At 51.7% G+C, this 25,159-nt stretch overlaps 1 protein-coding gene across 1 annotated transcript in view; it reads right to left on the reverse strand.

The window, feature by feature from the left end:
• Positions 1–1,776: 1,776 nt before the first annotated feature.
• BLK (BLK proto-oncogene, Src family tyrosine kinase) overlaps positions 1,777–25,159 on the reverse strand; it is a 56,699-nt gene continuing 33,316 nt past the window's right edge. Inside the window, exons 2-13 of the mRNA XM_003793923.3 lie at positions 16,928–17,036; positions 15,375–15,429; positions 13,477–13,570; positions 12,625–12,723; positions 11,633–11,736; positions 9,332–9,478; positions 8,754–8,906; positions 7,982–8,161; positions 6,976–7,052; positions 4,077–4,227; positions 2,752–2,883; positions 1,777–2,135 (exon numbers count right to left, since the gene is read on the reverse strand). Coding sequence (XP_003793971.2) covers positions 1,930–2,135; positions 2,752–2,883; positions 4,077–4,227; positions 6,976–7,052; positions 7,982–8,161; positions 8,754–8,906; positions 9,332–9,478; positions 11,633–11,736; positions 12,625–12,723; positions 13,477–13,570; positions 15,375–15,429; positions 16,928–17,036 — 1,507 coding nt within the window. The 3' untranslated portion in view covers positions 1,777–1,929. The remainder of the gene's footprint in view (positions 2,136–2,751; positions 2,884–4,076; positions 4,228–6,975; positions 7,053–7,981; positions 8,162–8,753; positions 8,907–9,331; positions 9,479–11,632; positions 11,737–12,624; positions 12,724–13,476; positions 13,571–15,374; positions 15,430–16,927; positions 17,037–25,159) is intronic.

A 25,159-nucleotide genomic window follows, 5' to 3' on the forward strand; every position in this document is an offset into this window, starting at 1 on the left:
GAAGGGCCCTGCCAAACCCCATGCAGCCTAGCCCAGAGTTCTCAGTCCTCAGGCACATTAGCCCCACCTGGAATCCAGGTATTGGTGATTGTAACAAGCCACAGGGCTGAGAACCGTGGTAGGGTTGAGGGTGCCTGTGAAAGATGAGGTTTCCCAGTCCAGCCTAGACCTGCTGCCTTAGAATCCCCAAAGGAGAGGTAGGCGAAGGTGTATTTTAAAACAAAGCCCCACCCAGTGTCATGTTTGGGAAGCATTGGGTGACTCTTGTCATCTTTAAGGAAAGGTAGTGGAGTCCAGGGAAGTAAAGCCAGCTCAAAGCCTTGGGACCCATGGACAGCCTGGACAGCTTGTGGCCCAAGCTGTGGGAAGTCACTTCAGGGGACGTGAAGGTCCGGGAGGTGGTGCTCAGCCCGAGGTCCCTGCTCATAGGGGGACAAAGGGACCTATTCCTTATCCTCCAGTATGAGCTCCCTCTTTGGCCCTGTCCTCTCAGAACCCCAGGCAGGTGAGCCCCAGGTTTGTCTCTGCTGGATGCCACCACTGGCAGGAACAGTGACTCCATGGCGTCCCACATTCCTGCTTAATTCCCATCAGCCATGCCCCGGGCACTCGCTTGTGCCCAGGCAGCCAGCCCCCTTTTTCCCAGTGTCCTGGGACCTGGTCTGAGAACAGCTGTGAGCTGGTTCTGTGCAAACCACATGCTTTGATCCCTGCAGAGGCTGACCCCCCGGGGTTCTCCCTGCCAGCCCTCTAGGGTGTGTGTGAGTGCTCTGTGCCTCAGTTTCCTCCTCTGTACATGGGGTGGTAATCGTCTTACCTCGTAGGGTTATTGCAGAGTCAGAGCAGTCAAAACCTTACAAGCTGGTCGCCGAGGCTTCAGGGGACAGGAAACTGTGTGCACAGCTGAGGGTAGGTTTTAGGGCAGTGGAACCATCTGGCGTGTGATGCTGTGGCACATGTGGCACATGTCATGGCACTTTTGTCAAAACCTTCAGGATGTAGCCCAAAGATGAACCCTAAGGTAAACTAGGGACTTCCCTCAACAGCAGTGCGCCGATCTTTAAGGGAAGGCAGTAAGAAGTTCCATACCATTGCAGGACTATTTTCTGGATTATTTTCCCCGTAAATATAAAGTGCTCAAAAAATCCACTCTATTACAAACAAAACAAAAAGCATGACAAGTAGGGAGCCAGTGTTCCTTGATAGTCTCCTCGGTCCCCTGCTGTCGCCCAGGCCAGCTGAGACCAGGGCCGCAGATCTGCGAGGCGAGGACGCCCCCTGCTGGCCCTGCGCGGGCTGGCCGGAGAGGCAGTGACTGCAGGGTCTGCGCTTTCCGGCGCCACTCGCTCACGCTCCGCATGTCACATATGCCTTGTCCAGGCTCATCACCAGACACGGTAAAGGTCAGACTCTGGTGACTTTATTACAGAACAGCCTCTAACTGCTGGGGCGCAGCCTGCTTAGGGCTGCCCTGCAGCGGACATCAGAGGTACCATGTTCTGCAGCCGAAAGTGGGGTGCCTGGGCTGGGTTCCCCACTGGTAGGAGCAGCGGGGCTCGAGGTCCCCTGTGGTCCACTTCCTGGTTATGGTGTCCGCACAGAAGCCATGATGACAGTCCACTTAATAGAGTGTCAGGCACTGTTTCCAACATCTTACTGGGCCTAACTTAGTCCTCGGGACAAGACATACGACCACTTGGGGACCCATTCAGCCCTTCCGCGTTTTACAGATGAGGACGCCGAGACACAGGCTAGAAATTTGCCCAAGGGCACACAGCCGTGGATGGGTGGGCAGCGACCGGGATCAGGCTCCAGTCCCTGCAGGGAACCACCTGCCAAGCCCCCCTTGGCCTGGGTTACCTCGTCTGAGCAGTGGGCGCCCCTGTCCCGTCCTGTCTCTTAGGCTCCCCAGGAGGTGGGCGGGGCGGGCTAGGGCTGCAGCTCATACTGCTGCTCGGTGGCCGTGTAGAAGTCCTCCAGCACTGACTGCAGGAACTCGAAGGTGGGCCGCTCCTCCGGCCGGCTGCGCCAGCACTCTGCGATGACGCCGCGGTACAGCTCGGGCGGGCACGTGTCGGGGCGCGGCATGCGGTAACCACGCTCCAGGTTGCGGATGACCTCTGGGTTGCTCATCCCTGCAGGCAGAGGGGACGTTGAGCCCACCTGAGCACAAAAGCGGTGCCATCTGCAGTCCTGGGGCACCCGGCAGGCCAGCTGGTGCCACCTTTAAACATCCCTTTACATTTATGTTTTTTGTTTGTTTGTTTATTGGGGAGCAACTGGACGCAGGTCTATGGAGTTTTCTCCTGAATGTGGGGCACTTACTCCGTGGATGTGGCTCCATCTTGATTATCTGTGATTGCCCAGGACACAGTTGAAGACCGTTCACTGGGCAGGGGCCCCCTGAGCACTCACAGAGGCTGTCCTAGCCCTTCTGATGGGGAGAGAGGGGCCTGGGGACCTGGAGTTCACCATTCTGCCTGCTCACAATGGAGCTTTGGGGAGTGAACTTGAGTTCAGACCTGACCTTTACCGTGACTCCAGTTGAGGGGCCCATTTGACCTCTGCTGGAGGAAGGGGACCTAGCCCTGTGGCCCAGAGCAGTGTCAATAAAAGGGGCAGAACTGCCTGGAATGGCATGCCTGGGCCTCTGTCCTGAACGTGGCAGCCACAGGCACCAAGGACAGGCCCTCAGCTGTCAGGGCTGTCCCAGGAGAGCAGGGAGCATGAGAGCTGCAGGGCAGCGCCTACCTGGGTACGGCACCCGCCCGTAAGTGACGATTTCCATCAGGAGGATGCCGAACGACCACACGTCTGCCTTGATGGTGAACACCCCAAAGTGGATGGCTTCTGGGGCAGTCCACTTGATGGGGAACTTGGCCCCTGTGAAAAAGCCACGTGCAGCTTTGAGAGGCTGTTACCGGCCTCCCCTGCCCCCTCTCTCTCGCCCTTGTCTCTCTGGCCCCCACTGCTGGGCCTCACAAGGCTTGGCCACTGGACACAGCAAAGATGCAGCCAGAGAATCACCATGACACACCCTTGACCAGGTAAGAGCAGACTTGGGGTCTGCAGCACCCCTGAGCGATCTGGACACCAATAGTGCTTGCTGTCACGCCCTTTAGGTCTTTAAGAAGATAGTAAGCAGCCATGCTCACAACCAACACCTGTGCCCAACTGGATTGGAAGAGTCCTTTCCCTCTGCACATGGGCCTTGTTTAAGAACAGGGACTGTCCATTTTAACCTGTCCATGCCTCAGTCAGTCCGTTCCTGCACAATGGAGATGTTGACATATGAGTCTTGGACCCCCTAGGGTCACTGTGAGGAAAGACTCACATCCTGCTGCCCCATGAAGCCCTGAGATGCCCATGGCCCTGGGCAGCATTCAGGGTAGACCACTGAAAGTTACCTCCCGCCCCTGGCTCAGCTTCCTCAGTATCCCAGAAGCTGGAGGCTCTTATGGGAACAAACCATGTCTGTCCTTCTGTGTCAGCTGACTCAAATGCTCAGCACATACTGCTTACTTGCAGACAGATACCCTGACTACTGCAGAACCTCTTGTGAAGTGGATTTGACCTTAGTTGTGTTAGCAAACAGAGTCCTCTGTGGAAACCCTAATTCAGGTGTGGGGTTTGCTGCTCATGCATCAGAGCTGCGAGTGTGCTCTGGGAAAGCCGATTTGCATGGGCAGTTAGTAAGACCCAGGTGGGAACAGCTTTGGGGGCTGAAATTCATTTGAGAGGCACCAGGAGAGGCGAATGTGAACTATTGCTTGGCTGCAGGACTTTTCAGTGCATTTAATGTGTTGATCTGTATTGGGATTCTCCAAGGAGGGAGGGAGATGAACTACAGTTTCTCCAAGCCTACCTTATCCTAAAGCTCCTCCTCAGTGGGAGACCCTGAGGCATCACTACTCTGCTGAACACGAAATACTAATCCAGAATGTAGAAACCTTAGAACTCTCAGCTCTCGTCACACTGGGCTCTGCTATGTCATGCCAAGGGGTAGTTCAAGGGGCTTGTGGGAGTTGGGGAGGTAAGGCCCAAGGTCTCCCCTGCATGCGTGGGGCTGTGCTCACCCTCTTGGGCAGTGTATTCACTGTCGATGATCCTGGCCAAACCGAAGTCAGCGATTTTGCAGCACAAGGTCTCAGACACCAGGATGTTGGCTGCGCGGAGGTCGCGGTGAATGGAATTCATGTGCTCTATGTATGCCATCCCTTCTGCAATCTGAAGGAACAGGGCACACAGTGAAGGACAGTGTGGCAGCCTCCACACCAGGATGGAGCCCATCCAGCACAGCTCCCATAGGGAGTGCCCACCAGCCTCTGCAGGGTCAGCCTTGCCATCTGCATGTTGGGAGAGGTTCTGGTTTGCTGTTGGTGAGCATAGGGGGGCCCTGCTGCTGGGTAGGAGCTCATTCTTGGAAAGGAGTGGAAAGGTGGCTTAGCTGTCCTTCAGCGGGACAAACCCTAGGCCCCCAGCAGCCCAGAACAGCGGAGACATTGTCACCAGAGATAAGAGGCCACATGTAACCTCCCACCACCCCATCCTTCCAGGTAGCTGTCTCCAGGTGCAGGGAAGAAAGAGAGCAGAACCAAGGTAGGAGAGAAGGTGTCCTGGGGGGAGGAGAGAGGAAGCAGGACAGAAGGGAAAGGGGGTCCCCTCCCCCCAGGCTAGAGGCACTGTTTTTGGATCCAGCACCCTCAAGAAATGGGTGACCTCCAGCTGCTTCCTTGAGGGGTCACAGTCCTGATCCAGGACTAGGAAGGGAGTGATCTCAGGACACACAGTTTAGGCACATATAGGATGAGGTGGCCATGGCTGAGGGCCTAACCGAGCATCTGGCCCATGGCAGGCACCCGGGTTGCAGGAGTGGGATCCAGAAGGATCCCTTGTCTCTGTTCCCCGATCACCAGTGCTGGGCCAGGAATGGTGGTTTGTAGCTGCTCTGGTGCCTTTAGCTAAAGAAACTAAGGATTTATTTGCCCAATTAATGGATGAAGAAACTGAGGCAGAGAGCCAATTTACCTCCTCAGACCAGCTAGTGCAAGCAGCCAGCACTGGAATTGACCCCACTTCTCCTTATGCTTCCACAGGCATTGGTTAATTCACGAATCCATCCATCCATTCATTCCTTCCCTCACTAAATCAATTTATATCTATTAGTATAGGACTGTGTGGACTATAAAATTGAATGCAAACATGGCTGAGCAGCCCGTAACAGTACTCACTGAATTAACAAATACTTATTGAGCAGTACTGAAAATACAAAAACCCCCCAAAATTAAATAGGGCCCAGATCTGCTTTCAAGGAGAAGCTACCACATACGGGGCTATTATTAACACAGGAACCAAGGGCTCTCCAGCAATTTCTCATCAGGGAAACCTTCGCACAAATGACATTTGTCTCTAGTCATGAACACCAATCTCGGCCAAGGAGGCAGAGATACGGCAAGGCGGGTGGCACAGGAATGGTGACATGGGTTTGCAAAGTAAGGCACCTGGGCCTCATGGGGTGGGCCAGAGCTGGCCTTGGTGGAGGGATCCTGGGGGGCTTTGCATTTCATCCAATAGAAAAGAAAAGAAGAAGAATCCAGAAGGGTGTTGCATTTGTGTGTGTGTGTGTGTGTGTGCATATGCGTGTGCCCACACATGCACCCTGAGGTGTTAGCATGCTCAGAAGATGGTTCAGAAGCTGCTCTTCTGAGAGGTTCTGATTTTCTGGTTTCCTGACTCCCAGGCTTGTGATTGCATCTAGGTATTAAACTCAGATGGCTTTTCACATCCTTTACCCCTGGGTGACCCAAGGTTTCCTTAGGGGTTGTACTGAGGATTGAATGAGAGACACAAGAAGGCAGGAGAAGGAAAACAGGCGTGGACAGGCCACTGTCGTGTGGTCTGACACCAGTTACCAGCGTTCATTCTCCAAACCACCTCACCAGCCCGCTCAGACTGATCTCTGCTCACCTCAGTGGAAAAAGGCACCATGACATCAGTTCCTGCAGTGATACTAATAGCAGATAAGGCCGGACGAGGTGGGGAGGGCTGTGTGGGGTGGGGGGAAGGCAGATTTCCTCTCTGTAGCTGGGGCGGGGGGGGGCATGCACCTCGCAGGCTGACCACAGACCAAAACTTTTCTGCTGAGAGTTCCAGTTTTAACTGACACACACAGGGCCACCAGATGTGCTTCCTGCCAGTTAGAGCCCTCAGCTAAAGCCTCAGAGAGGGAAGACCCCTCCCCTGCATTCTGCTTGTCACCTCACGGAGTCTGGGGAGTTTCCTCTGCGACGCAGGGGACACTGAGGACCAGTCCAGGGCAGCTGAGGAGGTCTGGGCCTCGTGATTCCCTGATGGCAGCAGTGGTGAGTGTTTAGGGCTCAGGGAAGTGGCAGTCCTAGCACTTGGGTGAGGCTTGTGCCTGCCCATCTGCCTGGGGGCAATCCCAGGGCTGTGAGAGGACTTGGGGCTCCTGGGACAGGATCTGTGTTTTCAGAGTCACCTACACCATCTGAAGTGGACATAAGGTCTCGGCAGAACACACTTGTCCACACCACGCTAAACAGAACTCTGGCCAGCTGTGCGGCTTTCCCACCACCTCCACTCGGCCTCTCTTCCTTAGTAATAGGAATCAGAGGCCACGTCCCCTGGGGGCTGCGGGTGGATGCAGGGGCAAGAACAGTAGGTGGCTTCAGGGACCTGTGCCTAGAGGGAGGAAGGCGGGCTCTTGTCCCCCTGGCTGAGAAGAGGACAGGATGGTGAATAAGCAGCCATCTCAGACAACAAGATGACACACTTAGACACCCAACGTGGTGGAGGAACTGGGTGGGCCAAAGCCACCACCTGCCCATGTCCACTCTGATGCTTGCACATCTCAGTCATTACCTCGGTCTCCTGCCCTTCACAGCCCATCTCAAATCTAAGCCGATCTGGTTATGCCACAGGACACAGAGGAGAGGGGCTTGGTAATTCACCAACCTGGGCTGCCATGTCGATCAGTCTTGGGAGGGGCAGACTGCTCCCTTCATCTGTCTTCAAGAAGTCCAGCAAGCATCCTAGGACAAGAGAGGCAGGAGCTGCACTTGTGCAAAGTGACCCCCGCAGTGCCAGCCTCTTCTGGGTCCGCTGCCCCCACCTGGGAGCAGGGAGTGGGCAGAGGCTCTCTCAGACCACTCGGTGCGCCGCAAAGGAAGTAGGTAGGGCTGCTGAGGGCCTTACGCTTTACAGAAATCCCAACCCCAGGCCTCACAGCACAGCCGTCATATCAGACAGCTGATCTGTCATCAGCTGTCCAGAAGAAGTCCGGTCTCAGCTGGGTGCAGGGACTTGTCTGAGGTCACACAGCTGGGAGCTGAGAGCAGGACTCTGGTTGTGACTCTAAGGTCAATGCCCTTTACTGACAGGACACTCCCTTGATCCTTACTGATGGATACCTGGCTCTGTCTGAAGACCCAGTGTCAGTAAGAAAACATCAGATTGTCCATGGGTCTTGATGCAGGGGGACATGCCTATCCTACGTGGGATCAAAGAGCTGGAGGGGCACTCACCTGAGGTGCAGCCCAGAGGCGGGCAGGGGAGCCACTATGCCCCCTTGGTGACAATTATTAAGATGCTACAGGAGCAGTGTGAGTCAGGGTCGGAGTGGGGCGAGAATGAGGTCAACAGCTGAGGCCCACCCCATGCCTCTGTCTCATGAAAACCTGAGCACACCGTGAGCCTCAGAGGTCATCTCACTGGCTATCCCTCTCTGTAAAGGCCTCGCGGCTGGGAGGAGTAGGACTGGAACCAGCGCCTGTCTCTGGACACTAGCCACTTGCTCTTTCTCCTACGCAATACTCTGTCCCTCCCAGCAGGCATCACACAGGGCTGGGCACAGACGACACACCCCAGAAATGGTGGCTGAGCTGCTCCTGAGTTGAGGGCACAGCCTTGGCCCCACACCCCTCCCGCCTTGCTCTGAGGACAGCCCTGTGGGGGGCACCACCTCTGGCCATGTACTCAGTGACAATGTAGATGGGCTCCTTGGTGACCACAGCGTAGAGCCGGACCAGCCTCTCGTGCTGGAGGGTCTTCATCATGTTGGCCTCGCCCAGGAAGGCTTCTGGAGACATTGTTCCCTCCTTCAGGGTCTTGACGGCCACCTTCATGTTGTTTTTGTAATAACCTGAGCCGGAGGGGGGAGGGAGAACAAGGAAGCTGTTCAGGAGACGGAGAGGTGCTCAGCTGTTATCCCTTCACACAGACTGACGTAAGCGCCAGGTAGCGTCCCTGGGAACCGAGGCGTCAAAAGCTGAGGACCCTGGGTCCTGGAAGGTAAGTGCCACAGCCAGCGAGTGGCAGCCTCAGCCCACAATCAGACTCAGGAGCTCCAGTTCATGAACAAGGTTTATCTTACTGTCTCCAGCTGGGTGAGCTAAAGACAGGGGGACCCAGCGAGACATCTGCATGCACACGCACACACAAGTCAGTGGCAAAGCCAGCTGTGGGCCCTGGAAAAGGAAGGAGGGAAGCAACCCAGGGGCTGGAAGAGCTGGATTCTATTCCTGCTCGAGCACCATGATCGACCACAGCAGCTATGCTATGCCTCCATGACCTCATCTGTCAAATGGGTAGACCAGCCTCTGTCCTTGCCCCTCATGAGGCTTCACGGGGAAGAATGACACAATGTTCAAATGCTGAGCCTTCTGCCCTCTGCAACCAAGTCTGGGCTGTAGGACGCCAGTGGGGAGAGGGGCTCCTGCCACACATATACTCACCCATCCAGACTTCGCCAAACTGCCCAGATCCAAGTTTCCTGACCAGCTTGAGAGACTGCCGGGGAATTTCCCACTCGTCTGGGGCCCAGGGGTTCTGAGAAGCCAGGCTCACACAGGGCACCGTCAGCTTCTGACACAAACCGTCCCCCTTCTCTGCATTAGGGAAGAAAGGGTGGGGCTGGATATTCCCAGGGTAGCCAGGCTGTCTCTGGGGAGCCAAAGCATCCCGAGCTGTGTCCTCTCACTGCCCGCCCACCCCACTCCTGCTCCTCAAAGCGCACGTGCACATACACACTCAGCTCTTGCCATTAATCCTGCACAGAGCAGGGCATGCTATCATCGACCTGCTTTCTTGGAGACTGAAGGTACCTGCTACCCTCCAGGTGTCCCCATGCTCCATGAGCAGAGTACTTCAGGGCCACCAGCTTTGAATGGTTGTGCTGAGAGTTGCCATTCTTTAGGTCCAGTTGTGGGATGACTGTCCCCCTCCCCAAGTGGCACCAATCACTCATACAGTTGGGATCTTAGCAATAGAGAGACACAAGCGCTCCTCTGGCACCAGCGCCTGCCCCGCTTACTGGAATAGTGCTGCACCAAGGCCTGGAGCGAGGGGAAGGTGATCCGAGGGGAGATGTAATAGCCGCCTTCCTCCAGGGAGCGGATCTTATAGTGCTTGACTATCTCCCCTTGGGCCGTGACATCCTTCACAGACAAGGAGAAGGCACCTGGAGGTGAATGGAGACACAGGTGTGAGAAGTCAGGCACCCAGATGAAAAGACAGCATTAGGATTTGGGGTTCCTTTCAGTGCTTTGAAAGAGTTCCCCCACTTCTGCTGTCCACTGTTGCCTTTCTATGGCAAGTTCCCGCCTTCATCTCAGCCCTGGCCCTCCCAAAGCCTTCTCTGTTGAATCCATCTGACTCATCCTCCTTGAGCCCCCCTAAACTCAGTCAGGGACCCCAGTACTCTGCAGAAGGTGGGATAGTCTCTTAGCAATCACGTGGGCCTCTACTTGGGCACCTGATCACTCAGGGACTCCTTGTTATGGACCATTGAGAAATGTAAGGTCATTGGAGGGTGGAGGAACTTCATTTATTTCTCTAGCTAAAAGGCCAGTCCCTGCTCCGGTGAACAACAGTGAACCACACCCTCCGGTGCCCACGTCCACAGCAGACCGCATGACAGCCTATCTCCCACGGGTTCTGTTAGAGTTCATTGGCTGCCTGTCACGCTCACACGTGTATTTTGTCATCAGGTTCATGTTTTCTTGCAGGAAAGTTGTAGCAGATGTCCAGGGTTACCGACAATTTAGGAGGTAAGAGTTTGTGGTTGAGAAACTTCTTTCCAGGAACTTGATGTTTTTATAACAAGCCTCTGTCCAGCTCTCTGAGTACCATGGACCCCCTCCGTGCTTGTTTGGGAGGACAGGACGCCAAGGTCCTGAAAATTAGCAGCAGGCTAAGGGCTCCCCGCCCCCACCCGACCGCGCCCCCGGGAGCAGTGCCGCTCTTCCCCGCTGGGGGGCGGGCTCCGCGCCGCTTTCTCTTTCGCTTGAGTTTCTGCGGTCTTGTCTACGGTGCCCGCTCTTTCCTGCCAGAACTGTTGGCGTATCTCGAGTCCTTTGGCACGTCCAGTCTCCCTCACACGTTCCTCTCTCACCGTCTGCTCAAAGCAGGACACCGCTGCTCCGCATGCCAGCCCCAGCCCCAGCCCCGGGGCCACGGACACCTCTACGCCCCGCGCACAGTCGGAGGAGCCAGCTCGCCCCGCAGGCCGCGCCCTGTGCACGGCGCCTGGAGCCCGCTGCCCTCCTCGGGGCCACGTTGCCCAGGCCTGCGCTCTGGGGCCTCAAGGCCCTGTCCCTGATAACCATGACAGTCTGGTTTTCTTCTAGGAGGACCTCGAATCCTCTTAGCTTCAGCTTCACAGAACCTGAGTCCGGGACCTCCACGGCATGCAAGACTCTCAAGGACTGAACCGCCTAACTGGAGGGGACGCCTGCCTTTGAACTGGGAACTCAGTTGTTCCTCACACAGATGACAGCAAACTGAGGCTCAGGGACATCCTGGAGACACACTGGGCTATAACAGTCCATCCTGTGCTTTCAGGCTGGTGTCCTCCCGTCTATACCCGCTGTCCGTGGCACCCAGATGCAGGCTGACAGGGCCTGCTTTGCAGCTCTGAGGAGACTGTATGTACACAGCATGTGCGTTACAGACTACCTGTGCATATGTGTGCATCGTGTGTGTTGGGGGAGGGGATTATGTTTGAACATTCTATGGCCCCGTCTGGCCAATCCCCAGCTTGGACTGGCCTCCTGGGGTAGCCTGTCCAGGGAGAGACACTGCACTCTTAAGAGAACCCCTTCTTTGGGAGGCCCTCCCTCCAGAGGGCACCTTAGCCATAGGCATCATTAAAATGTCATTTCTAGAGTGACGTGACAGGATGTCTGAGATTTGCTTTAGAAAAACAGGACTGGAGTGAGAGATGGAGATGAAAGGAGATCGACTCGGGTGATAAGTGCCAAGCTGGGCTCCCTGAGCTCCTCAATTCTGATTCCAGAGTGTGGCTAGTGATTGAGGCTTGGGGTGATGTTCCTTCCTTGGCCCCACCAGCTTCCTGCTGACATAGTCAGGGTGGCGGGGATGGGGGTGCCATCACCACTCTGATTCCCATGTGCTGGGTCATTTCCAGCCCAGGTGAAGGGGAGACCTGTCCATGGGGACAACCTCAAAGCCAGCTCCTGGACAGGGCCTGAACCGGGGGAATACCAGGCCTGGAAGAACCTGTCTCCCTCACCAGCTCCTTCACCCCAGAACAGGGCCTCTGGAGGGGCTCCCCAGGGCATGCAAGGGAGGGTGGGGGGCCACCCACGCTTACCTTTATTTGTTTCACTCTCCCTGATAAGAAAGGAGCCTGCCTTGTTGATTGGGGCCAGAAGCTGCCTCTCGGTCTCCTTCCGGCTGATTGATCTAAAGAACCATCTGGAAAACAGCAAAGGCAGGTGAACCTCCGTGAGTGGCCATGCCCCTGGCAATATTCTTATGCTTACTAGAGTCTCACTCCTGAGCTATCCCTTGTCCCCAAGGGATAAAACTTTGCATTTCTGCTCCCAGGTCAGCTTCCTGTCCCACTTCCCACCCACCAATTGCTCTTCTGGAATGAAATGGAGTCATGATCCAGGTGACCTTTGTTAATTCTGCTTTGGAAAAATGCACCTGATGGCCCTCCCCTGCGCACACTCCAGCTCCTTCCCGTCCTGGCTGTGAGTCAGAGGAACTACCAGACACTCTTGGAGCAGGCTCTCTGGCTGCCCCCCTTAGCCAGGGGTTGGGAGAACCCCATGGCCCCCAAGTGCTCTTGGAAAGACACAGAGCCCAGAATGCCAGGAAAGGAAGGGGAGGAGGTGTCTTTCCTGTGGCTAACCCCTCCCCAGTCCTGGGCAGAGCCCTGCCCACATTGTGTGCTCTGTGAGCCGTGAGAGTGGGTTGCAGATCTGACCCAGGACATGTGGACATAAGTGACAAGGGGTGAGGGGTTAGGAGTTTGGGGTCCTGCTGTCCTGTGAGCTGGCACTGTACTAGTGCCAGCTTGTGGGAGCCCCCAGGGCTAAGCTCACCCTGCCCACCAGAGGCAGCAGAGGAAGGGTGCCTGGCCCTGAGCTCTCGAGGCCATCAGACAACAGGGACAGTGCCACCTAGGGCAACTGGGAAGGGACAGCTCTTGTCTCAGCTGGATGGAGTGATGCGCTCAGCACAGCAGTCTAGACACTTCTGGAGCCAGGAGGGCGCCATCCCAACCCATCTAATTCCCTGTCCCCTCCCAGGGGCTTCCCCAGGCTCCAGCTGGAGGAGTTTCCAGCGTCCACCTACTTTTCAACCTCTAGGCTCTCTACTCGGGCCACAAAGTTGCTGGGCACGTAGCCTTCTCTTCCGGTGACCAGCGACTTGGCCAACCACCAGTCTCCGGTTCTAAGGGGGAGAAGTGAACACAAAGATGTGACAGTGGCTGGTGTGGAACAGCCCCACCGCATAGTCTCTTCCCCAGAGGCAGAGCATTGTGGAGGGGAGGGCGCAGCACAGAGAAGGGGCCCACGCAAGCTGATTCTGAGCGTCTGATGGGGAGGAGGTGCTCCGGCCTGGGGGAGAGTGAGGAGGAATTTCGACAGACAGCCAAACACGGCTATCCTGCACTTGGCGCAAGGAGATTTTGGAACTTCAAGGACAAAATTACACCCTCAGGGCTACAAAAGAGAAGCCTGACAGTTGAAAGAAAGGAGAGTTTCAAGGAGCTTCTGGGAGGAACAATGGGAATAAACTAAAGCTGAAGTGGTGAGTACAATCCTGTGCGAGAACTCGTCTGGAAAGAGAGACAAGGATGGACACCACAGACTCAAGTGCAAGGCTCTCATGGAATAACTGGGCAAACTCTGCTGGAACAGAGGAGGGAGAGGTCCACACACCCCAGGAGGACTGCACGGACGAGGTGGCATTAGAGCTGGGTTTTGAAGGATGCATTGGAAGTCATGAACGAAAACTGCCGCACCAGGAAGACTTTGGAGAGGAAGACAGCTAGTTCAAGTTTAAGAAAATGCTGTACACTGGGGGCTGAGGACCAAGCCACGGAGATCTCTGGGGCTGGTCGTAGCAGGTGTGATGGATGGGGTGAGGGAGAGGGACAGTGCAGCAGTCTGGCAGATGCAGGACGGCATCCCAGACACTCACCCCTTCAGGACCTGCAGTTTCTCCCCCTTGAGCATCTGCAGGTCCCGGTCGTTGACGGCAGTGTAGTCGTACAGGGCCACCACAAAGTGCTCTTCTGGAAGGGACGAGGGGGCAATGGTGGGACAGGGTAAGTGTGTGGCAGGAGCCATCTCTGCCTACCATGTGAGGCCCCTGCTTCCCCCAGCTGACAGGGACGCTTTCATCAGGCAGCCTGGCCTCCTGTCCTCATGTGTGCACCACATGGCTGCCCTTAGAGGCCACCCCATCCCCGTCTTGGCTCCCACTAAGACACCCTAAGGCGCAGACAGGGCTGTGGTGGGGGAACTGGTGCCACAGGATTGTGGCTGCAATGGGGGAATTGGTGCCAGTGGCATGGAGGCCGCAGATGCACCAGACTCGAGTTTGGAAGCCGGCCCTGACGTGTCCCTCATCATCCAGCTTATCCAAGTTCTCAGCTCTGAAGCACTGCCTTTCTCTTCCTCTTCCTTACCCCACCCCCAGCCTCCACTCCGAGGTGGGTGGCCTTACACAGTGGCAGCTGGTGCCCAGCACCCTGCCACAGTGCTTCTGGCTGGTAGCTCCTCTGAACCTGCCCAGCCCTTGGTGGTCCCTGCAGCTGAGGTGGAAAGAGGCCCGGAGCCTGGTGCTGTCTTTTGAATGAGCACTGCTAGTCACCAGGGCTCTCCCGATAGCTCTGGGAGCCAAGGGCCCCTCCTGGGAAGGCCACCTCCCACCTGGCCCTGGTCTGCTCCATGTGGAGGCACTATCTTGTCTGCCACTGTCCCTGCTATTGAGCTTTTAGATGACTCAGTTTTGCCACTGAAGAGTGACCCTCCTGACTGGTCACCTTGCCTGTGGTTCTGAGCTGTCAGTCCTTGTGCTAAAGACAGTCAGCTTATTTCCTTGCTCTGAGCTTCCTTTCTGGAGACTGAAACCCCTGGCTGGATGTGCTCTCCTGTCCCTGCTGGAGATCAACAGTGACTGAGGGGCGCCAGGGGAGGGCACTACCTGGTTCTAGTGCTTTGCTCATGAGTGTGACAGGATCGGGCTTTTCAGGAAGGAGCATGATTTACTCTCATCCCCCCAGTTCTGGGCAGAGCTGTGCACTCGATGCACACCCTGGGGCTGGATTAACAATGGGGCCCCAGCTGGGCAGGCAGACCTTCCCAGGGCCGTGTGGACATGGGTGGTGAGGAAGCTGTGGGAAGCCAGTTCTGAACAAAGCTACTCTTCTGGGAGCCCTGGAGGAGCCCTGGAGTCCCCACCCAGGAAGGCTAAGCTAAATCACCATGGCACCCTGCAGAGCAGAGAGGGATCTAGCCCAGGGACGGGGCACAGATGGTGAGGAGGTTGTCACGGTGGCTCTCAAAGGTGGCTGGGAAGGCAGCAGAGAAGAAGATGGTCCCACACGGAGCAGACCAGGGCCACGGAGGAGGGACACAGAGAGACTGGCCCGGCTTTTGAGGCTGGGAGTTAGACTCTGAAAGATTGGGTTTGATGCTGCTGTTTGTGTTACCTGTGACTCTTTTCTTTTCCTTCTCATTTATATTTATAGTTTTTTGTTTGTTTGTTTGCACTTTTTGGCCAGGGCTGGGTTTGAACCCACCACCTTTGGCATATGGGGCTGGCGCCCTACTCCTTGAGCCACAGGTGCCGCCCTATTTATAGTCTTTTTATAAAACTCCCACCCGGGCTCAGGCAAGCTAAAGGAAATTGTGTCTGGTTCCTGGAGAGGCTGGCAAGGGGTCCCCAGGGGCATGGGGTTCTCTAGCCCCTGAGGGTCCTGTCCCGTTTCCTTGGGAAACCTGCTCCCAACTGTCCCCTGTTCCAAGTCCACGAACCCAGAGCCTTGGAGCGGAGCTACAGAGCCTCTGCTCCCCAAACCACACCCCTCCTACCTTCATCTGGGCAGTCCTCCTCGGGAGGTGGAGGAGTGAGGTGGCCGAAGAGGACCTGGGACAGAAACACACACCTCTGAGTGCATTTAGACCGCGGCTGGTGGGATGAAACCTGGGTCACGGCAGCTGCACTGTCTGCGGGACCTCCTCAGAAAGTGGTGAGCACTAATGGTCACCTACAATGCTCTTCAGAAATGCAGCAAACGGTGCTTGCTGCTTTACAAACAAACCAGAACTGGGCGACAGGGAAAATGAATGCCCAGCCAGGAAACGTTTTCACTTCAAATTTTACTTTTTTCTTTCTTTGGAAACTTTTCTGCATTTAAAATGCTTCCAGGGCTTCAGACACACTTGAGAGGCTTCTAGGGAGGTGAGGAGAAGCACTTTCCATTTTAGGGTACGGGTCCCAGGAGAGCAGCTCTCTGGAATGCCAGCAGCAACTCCAAGCAGGGGACAATGGTCTCCAGGACCTTCTGGGAGGGAAGGGGCAGCAGACTTAGCTCTGTCCCTTCCTCACACCCCCTCAGCCCAAGCTGAATTTTCATGTTTCTTTTTCCCTTCAAGGCCACCCCTGAGAAATGGACACTGGCTAGCAATTACTGGGGGGCTAGCCATGGCTAATCTCATGGGGACTGACCATGGCTGGTCTCATGGAGATTGACCATGGCTGGTCCTGTGGGGACTGACCATGGCTGGTCTTGTGGGGATTGACCATGGCTGGTCCTGTAGGGGCTGACCATGGCTGGTCTTGTGGGGACTGGCCATGGCTGGTCTTGTGGGGACTGACCATGGCTGGTCCTGTTGGAGCTGACCATGGCTGGTCTCATGGGGATTGACCATGGCTGGTCCTGTAGGGGCTGACCATAGCTGGTCTCGTTGGGACTGACCATGGCTGGTCTTGTGGGGATTGACCATGGCTGGTGTTGTGGGGGCTGACCATGGCTGGTCTTGTGGGAGCTGACCATGGCTGGTCCTGTAGGGGCTGACCATGACTGGTCTCATGGGGATTGACCATGGCTGGTTCTATGGGGGCTGACCATAGCTGGTCTCGTGGGAGCTGACCATGGCTGGTGCTGTGGGAGCTGACCATGGCTGGTCTTGTGGGAGCTGACCATGGCTGATCTCCTGGGGACTGACCATGGCTGGTCTCGTGGGAGCTGACCATGGCTGGTGCTGTGGGAACTGACCATGGCTGGTCTCCTGGGGACTGACCATGGCTGGTCGTGTGGGAGCTGACCATGGCTAGTCTTATGGGGAATGACCATGGCTGGTCTTGTGGGAGCTGACCATGACTGGTCTCCTGGGGATTGACCATGGCTGGTGCTATGGGAGCTGACCATGGCTGGTCTCCTGGGGATTGATCATGGCTGGTGCTGTGGGGACTGACCATGGCTGGTGCTGTGGGAGCTGACCATGGCTGGTCTTGTGCACGTTATAGTCCATCGCACACTCACCTGTCCATCACACATCATTACATCCCTATCACAAAGGACTTTTGGAGACTGGGGCACAGAAGGGATTAAGTAACCTATGCCCAGGGGCTGATCACTCACCAGGGGTGGCAGTGGTGGGGGCGTCTTGCTTGGGGTGCTGACCTTCGACGGGCTCCATCGGCCCTTGCCCTTCTCCTTCACCTGCTTCTTGCTGCTCACCAGTCCCATCCTGTCGGGGAGCAGAGGGCCTGTGATGGAGTGAGGTCATGGATCCCAGATCCTCAGGACAGAGGAGCTCTCCCATCCCCTTCCAGGTGGCCAGTTAGAAAGACCGGATGGAAAAGAGGGCGGCAAAGACCTCAGAGTCAGAACATGGTTAGGAGAGGGCAGGAGAGCAAAGCTTGTGTCCATCTTTTCTCAGGGGCCCGGAGTGGAGAAAGGACTATATCTGGGACTCAGAAATCACCTGGCCTGAGGCAACTGCCAGAATCTTCCAGGGTAGGTCCCCCCGTTCTGTGGAGAGGAGCCTGGCCACCTGCCTGGTGGTCTGAGTTTAGCCTTCATTTGGCCACTGGCCCTGACACTTGTGAAGGTCGCCTTTCTTCTGCAAGCTCCTTTGTAAACAGGGGGTTTGTTGGAACACGTCTGAGGTTTGCTTCTCCTGCTCAAAGTCTCAGGAGAAATGCTGCGCACTTAGGGCAGACTGAGACTACAGGCCTCTAGGGCCAAGCGCAGCATCTCAGAGCAACTCAGGAGAGTCTTTATCATAATTATTATTTTTTGAGACAGAGTCTTACCATGTCCTCCTCAGTACAGTGCTGTGGTGTCACAGCTCACAGCAACCTCCAACTCTCGGGCTTAAACAATTCTCTTGCCTCAGCCTCTCAAGTAGCTGGGACTACAGGCACCTGCCACAATGCCTGGCTATATTTTGGTTGCAGTCGTCATTGTTGTTTAGCTGGCCCAGGTCGGGTTCAAACCCACCACCCTTGGTGCATGTGGCCGGCACCATAACCACTGTGCCACAGGTGCTGAGCCTCAGGAGAGTCTTTAGAGGGTAGAAAAATATGATCGAGTGTTTCCTTGGGTGAAGACTTTTAGGGTGTCGGAAGTGGAAAAGAGTCTAGAGGCCACACCATCACCACCAACAGTCCAGTGCAGGGGCCCTCAAACTTTTTAAACAGGGAGCCAGTTCACTGTCCCTCAGACCATTGGAGGACCTGACTGCAGGTCCCAGGACGAGTTGGCTGCTAAGCAGGACAGGCAGCGGCAGCAAAAACATGTGGCCCATGGGCTGTAGTTTGAGGACACCTGGTCCAGTGGCTACAGCTTAGGGAGGGTTGATGTGAAGGGTTAAAGAGTCTGCTCACAGTCAAACAAGCAGCCAGGGCAAGGCCAGCTCTCAAGACCATCACACTCCTGCGCTCACATCTGGTGCACTCCCGAGAGGTGGACATTCGTAGAGGAAGCACCTCAGTCCCTCCTCCTGTCTGAATGGGGAGTCCGTAGTGAGGATCTCCTTTGGATATATGCGCCATATTCCATCAAGTCTAGGACACACCTCTTTCCCATCTCTACATCTCGGACACCAGGAGGTGTCTTACCTTGATAATGCTCTGGAGTGTGGTTAAGAGCTGCCTCTTACTCCTCTTTAGTGAAACATAAGCACTAGTCTTCCCATCAGTGGCGTCTTAGAGCCAGTGTACAGTATCACACATCTGGCAGAGCTTCCAGACTTAAAAGCACATTCCTCATATCAACTTTCCTCAAACCCACTTTGAAAAAAAAAAGACTACAATAATTTCAGATATAGCCAAAGTGACAAGCAGCTCTTCAGTTTTCAGATATTTAGGGTTCCAGAAGTTTGGATAATAGATTATGGGCTCGTATCAGGAATGGGTCCTGAAATTTATCGGGTGTCTATTAGTATCTATCAATGTGATAACTTTTATTCTTCAGTTTGTTGACAAAACTAATTATGTTGGTAAATTTTCTGCTATTTAAACATCCTGTGTTCTCAGAATAAAAACTATTTGGTTACAATACATTAGTCTTTTTGACACGTGGAATGGGTCCTAGTTACAGACATCTTGCCTAGAATGAGAACATAGATTCCCAAGCGAGATCTGTCTATTAGCCTTAAGGTCATGCTGGCTCCCTAACATATATTGTAGAGCCATCTTTTTCCAAGGTCCTGAGTAGTTTAATAAGATTGCAGTTGTCTGTTCTTTAAAGGATAGATGGAACTCAGCTCTTAAGACATCTGTTTCTGGGGTCCTTTTCAATACAGGATCTCTAAACAAGTTTCCATTTTCATCTATGGGAATCATTTATTCTCATTTTTTCTTCTCCTTGTGCCATTTTGATGACTTATATAATTCTTGGGATACTTTGAATTTCCTCAACGTTTTCTAATTTATTGCCATAAAGTTTTATGTAATCTTGTCTTGCAACTATTTTAATCTCTTCTTTCTTGATTAGGAATTCTTCCTTGTCCTTACTATAAATTAAATGTACTTTCAATTATGATTACAGGGTTTTTGTTGTTTCTTTTTTTCCTGAGACAGAGTCTCAAGCTGTTGCCCTGGGTAGAGTGCCATGGCGTCACAGCTCACAACAACCTCAAATTCCTGGGCTTAAGTGATTCCCTTACCTCAGCCTCCCAAGTAGCTGGGACTACAGGTGTCCACCCCAACGCCTAACTATTTTTGGTTGCAGTTGTAATTGTTTAGCCGGCCTGGGCCAGCTCAGACCGGCCAGCCTTGGTGTATGTGGCCAGCCCTACCCACTGAGCTACAGGAGCTGCCTATAACTACAGTTTTTAATTGGACAAAATTATCTGAAGTTTCAACCTAGCTTTGAAGTTATGAAAAAGGAAGACTAAACTCGAAACAGCATGAAATTGAATTGGAACAGGAAATTATCAGCATAGCAGAATAATGTACATACAAACAGATTCTGGTACGTATGGGTGCTGCATATATGAAAAGAGTTGCATTTCATAAACGGTTCTCGAAACATTACTGCCCATCTAGAAGAAAATAAGACTGAACTCCTACCTCATACCATATTGAATAAAATTCAGATGTACTGATGAAAAATACAAAAAATATTATTAGAAGAAATTTAGGAAATTCTACATATAAGCTAGGGTTTGGTGACAGCTATTAACAAAGCTAGGGTATCCACAAGGTAAAAGTGAACAAAAGGATGTACAAATTCATAAATATTAAAAGTATTATGTGGTAAAAGAAAATACTCATGAAGTCAGTAGATAAGCAGTAGATTAGGGTGAAGATTTGCAAAGCGTAAGGGAGATAAATGTCTTTTTATGATGTATGCAAAGCTCATAAAAATTGGTAAGAAGTATAGGATAGAATACAATCCACTCAACAGAAAAATGGGTGAGGATTATAAATAGAAAGTTAATGCCACACAAATCCAAATATGTAAATAAACATAAGGAAAATACCAGAATGACTTACTAGTTGGGAAATACAAATTAAGATGATAAAATATCAGATTATATTAATATGATTGATAAAAGATGAAAGAAATGATACCAATTGTTGATAATAAAACAAGAGAAAGCTGATTTTCACACACGTCAGGTAGTAAAGTATTTATCATAGTTATTGTTTTTTCAGTTATTCTTCCCTCCTCCTTTCCTGTGATGAAATCTCTATGATTTTCATTCATTGTTGAATCCAAAATGCTAAAGCAGTGCCTGACCCAGAGTTCATGCTTAATAAATATTTATCAAGCAAATGAAATATGAAATATCACTGAAAGAAAAAAATCTTTTAAATTCTTTTAGAAAGCCATCTTTTAACTTTTGTTAAAACAAACAAAAATACCCACATACCTTTTGATTGTCACTCCCATTCTGGAGTGCCTCGGATTAATAAACCGTCATTATTCAGAGATATACGAGATCTGAAAATGTTTGTTGTAGCAGAAGTGATAGCAATAAAAACAAAAACCCCAAAACAGTGTAACTGCTCACCAGTTAGGGAGCTGTTAAATAAATCTGTACTCTAAAATATTACACGATTGTTCAAATGAATGTGCTAGATCTTTACCACCAAGGCCAAGAGGAATCTCTCTAACACACGGAAAGCAAGATGTAAAGCAGTGTGTGGGATAATCCCATGTTTGGAAATACCAAAGAATGAGAAGAGACACCCCCAGGGAGCCATGTGCTTGTCTCTGTACGTCATACGGGGAGAGGTCTGGGAGGATGAACTCAGGGCGGCTGACTTGGTAATTTCTGGGGGAAGGCCGAGATAGAAAGCAGAGTAGAAGTCCCAAAAATAAAGCAGATTTTAAAACCTTTGCGTGCGTTTGTGGCTGTGTGGGTGCTCATGCAAAGCAGTGCCCCAAAAAGGGACGTCCTAAATTATTGTTTATCTCGGGCGATAGGACTTTATGTGACTTTTCCTTTCTTACTTGTCATTGTATAGACTCCTTGAATTCTTTAACACTAAGCTTGTATTATTGGTATAAGTGAAAAATTTAAAAAGAAGGTAAAAGTTGTACCCAGCAACAGAGGGGCATAGGGCCTGCCTCAGGCCACCCTGACCTCTCCTGGCCTCCCCGGCTTGAACAGGCCAGTGGGCAGCTGCTCCTAGAACTTTCCCTGAACTTGGACTCATCCTTCTGCCTCCACCAAAGCAGCCAGCCTGTTGTCTTCTTCAGTCCAGTCAACCATGTGGCCACCAATTTTAAACTTCCTGGGCAAACAATGTCCATTTAAACAACCTAATCGAACATTTAAACAACCAAACAGAAGGTAAAATTCCTAAAAGTAAATGACCCACTACTTACACGTCTTTGAACTTGGACTCTTCAGCACTGTGTGTGCAGATGACCTTCCATGGTGTTCATGAGTATTTAGGATCCGTACGGATGCCTGTACCCCCGTGTCTCTAACGGGAGACTTGAGTCACTCAGGAGGCATGTAACAACTAGAGCTGTCACTGGTGCTCCAGGGGCACCCAAACAGTTTCAGGTTGGGTGGAACCAGGAAATGCAAAAGTCCGTGCAAAAGCAAAATGCCACACATGCTGGTGGGTTTGCCAAGTTGAGCAGTCAGTGTCTTCCTTTCTGGAGGGGGAGAGTGGAAGATGGTGTGTGTGTGTGTGAGAGAGAGAGCACTTGTGCACAAGTGTGCATGTGAGATAGAAAGCATGTGAATACACTCAGGTGTGTGCATGAGTGCTCCTTTACGTGTGTGTACGTGCAGATGTGACAGAGCCCACACGTGCACTGTGTGTGTGTGTGCAAGGGGAGCGGAAGGTGGTCAGGGGGAGTTGTTTGCTAATTTGAAGATCAGATCCCTCTGCAGATTTTCACAGGAGTGGGGAGGTTGCCCAGAGAAGATGCTTAAAGCCTAAACACAACCTCAGACAGATATGGGGCGTGGTGGAGGAGGCAATTAATAATAGAGGAATGAGAAACCCTTTATTTGCACTTGGCCTAGCATGTCGTGGTTGAAAAGCGCTTGACAGATATAAGGTTTTGATATTCATGATAGGATTGATAGATTATAAGCATTCTCATTTTATAGCTGAAGGAGAGGGGAGTGTCTGGCTAAGGTGGCACTGAAGGTGACCGAGCTGGGAGTGAGAGGGTGTGGCCCGCCTCCAATGCTGCCCCAGCCCACTGCCCAGCTCCCACCTGGGCTCCACTGCCTTTGGCCATGGCTCAGGTTCACGTTCAGATCCCCTGTCCTCTCTCAGCAGCAGCTGCCTCCTGCCTCTGGAGCCCTGTCAGACTGGGGGCCTGGGGTCTGTGTGCCCCTCTGCATTTGGGCAGAGTCTCGGACAGACTTCTCCCTCCTTCCAAGTCCAGTGGGGCAGTGGGAGCTTCAAGGAACCTGGGCTTTTACAAACGTGGGCAGATCATTCATCTCGCTGAGTCTCTGAGGAAGACGTGAAACCGTTTCTATTTTCAGAGAAAAAGTCTTCTTGAAAAAGCATCCTTAAAGATGAAGCCGAAAAAAGTCAATTGACTTTCCTGTTTAGGGGTGGGGGCAGCTCTGTTTGTGCAGAATGAAACCAAATTATAAAATTCTTGAATAGACCCTGCCTTGTTGGCAGATCTTCACAATCTATTTCAAACATGAGGTTGGAACATGTTAAAGACAGAGACAGGGTTTATTTGGGAGTTAATTGTAGTTACCAAGTGGGTCTAGAAACACAGATGTCCAGCTAGAGACAGAAATTTAAAATTAATTTATAAAACCCTTTGTTGTAGAATTTACCTAGCATGTGAAAACATGAAACTACCAATCGGTAGCACAGCGCCTAGTACCGCTCCCTGCCCAAGGAGAGGCACTACTCTATTTGCTTTCCGTGTATGAAATCTACCCCTGACAACAGACATACTCCTTCCCATTCTACAGATGAGGTAATTGAGACTTGGTGAAGTTTAAGGACTTGTCCAAGAACATATAGTAAGTCACAGAACTGATCTTCAAAAACTAATTCTATCTACAAGTAACTTAACAGTGTCCCATAACAAACTCTAACAGTCTTTAACACTCACTGTAAGATGCACCGACCAACAGGAGCATAAGTAGGAATTAAATATGCTGTGTAATTATCTAGAGTAGAGTAGAACCTTAAAACAGCAATCACAAATTATATAACTAGGCTCAAGTACATAACTGAAAACAATTTTAAAATGAGGAGAAGGAGGAAACGAAGACATCTGGAAAACCTAGATGGATCTTCTAGAGATGAAAAATACAGTATCTGAAATCAAGAGATAAGACACCAAAGCTCTCGATGAGATTAATAGCACACAAGACACTGCAGAGCAGAGGTCAGTGAGCTTGTAAACATAGCACCAGAAACGACCCAAAGTGGAGAAGAGAGAGAAACAGAACTAAGTAAAAGGAAAAGAACGTCTGTGACCTGTGGGAAATTAGCAGGTGGTCAGAAGATAAGCAATAGGATGACCAGAAAGACCATGAAAGAGAAAAAAATTCTGAAGAAATGAAAGATGGAAATTCCAAATTTGATGAAACTATAAACCCAAAGATTGAAGAAGGTCAAGCAACTCCAAGTAAGAAGAAAACCAGAGCAAGTTATGGTAACATCATCAGATTGCTAAACACCAATGATAAATTTTTAAAAATCTTAAAAACTGTTTTCAAAAGATACATTCTATTTGTAGGAGAAAATACAGGGGAAAATCTTTGATCTTGGATAACGCAAAAAAAAAAAAATCCTTTAGAATATAAGAGCATAAACTATCATGGAAATTTTGAAGCAGAATTTTCCAAAAGTTAAAAACTGCTGCACTTTAAAAGCACCATTAAGAAAATAAATAGGGGCTTGGCACCTGTAGCACAGTGGTTATGGCACAGGCCACATACACCCAGGCTGGTGGGTTCAAACCCAGCCTGGGCCAGCTAAACAACAATGACAACTGCAACAACAACAACAATAACAACAGAAATAGCCAGGCATTGTGGCAGGTGCCTGTAGTCCCAGCCACTTGGGAAGTAGAGGCAAGAGTCAGTTAAGCCCAAGAGTTTGAGGTTGCTGTGAGCTGTGACTCCACAGCAGTCTACTGAGGGCGATGTAGTGAGATTCTGTCTCAAAAAAAAAAAAAGAAAAGAAAAAGAAGATAAATAGGAAAGCCACAGACCAGGAGGAAGCATTTGAAAACACTTTATCTGATATGAGAATAGACATGCACATGTAACTTTTGCAACTCAATATAAATGCCAGGAATTTAAATTTTAATAGTTGAACAAAGAAGATAGATGAGTTGCAAACAAGCACATGAAAAAATGTTCAGTATCACCAATTATTAGGGAAATGACAACTAAAACCACAATGAGATACCACTACGTAGCCACTAGGATGCTAAAATTAAAACACTTATCACAGTTAATGTTGGCAAGGATGCAAAGAATCCAAAATGCTCATATAGGGTTGAGGAGAAAGTGAAACAAAACAGCACCTTTGGAAAATAGCTTGGAAACTTCCGTCTCCATTGGGATGCCCAGGGTTTCCTAGGCTGATGGCTCCAGCTAGGACTCCCAGCATGATGTTGAATAGGAGTGGTGACAGTGGGCAGCCTTGTCTGGGTCCAGATCTGCAGGGGGAAGGCTTTCAAGTTTTCCCTCTTCAGCACGGTGTCGGCTATGGGTTTGTCATATTTTGAGGTATGCTCCATCTGTACCTATTTGGTTAAGAGTTCTTATCACAAAAAGGTGCTGAATCTTGTCAAGTTCTTTCTCTGCCTCCATGGTGATGATCGTAGGTCTTGGGTTTTGCTTGTTCACGTGGCAAATCACATTTGTAGGTTGGCATGTGTTAAACCATTCTTGCACCT

Source organism: Otolemur garnettii, unplaced genomic scaffold, assembly GCF_000181295.1.
Source record: "Otolemur garnettii isolate 467f Iridium unplaced genomic scaffold, OtoGar3 scaffold00074, whole genome shotgun sequence".
NCBI lineage: Eukaryota > Metazoa > Chordata > Mammalia > Primates > Galagidae > Otolemur > Otolemur garnettii.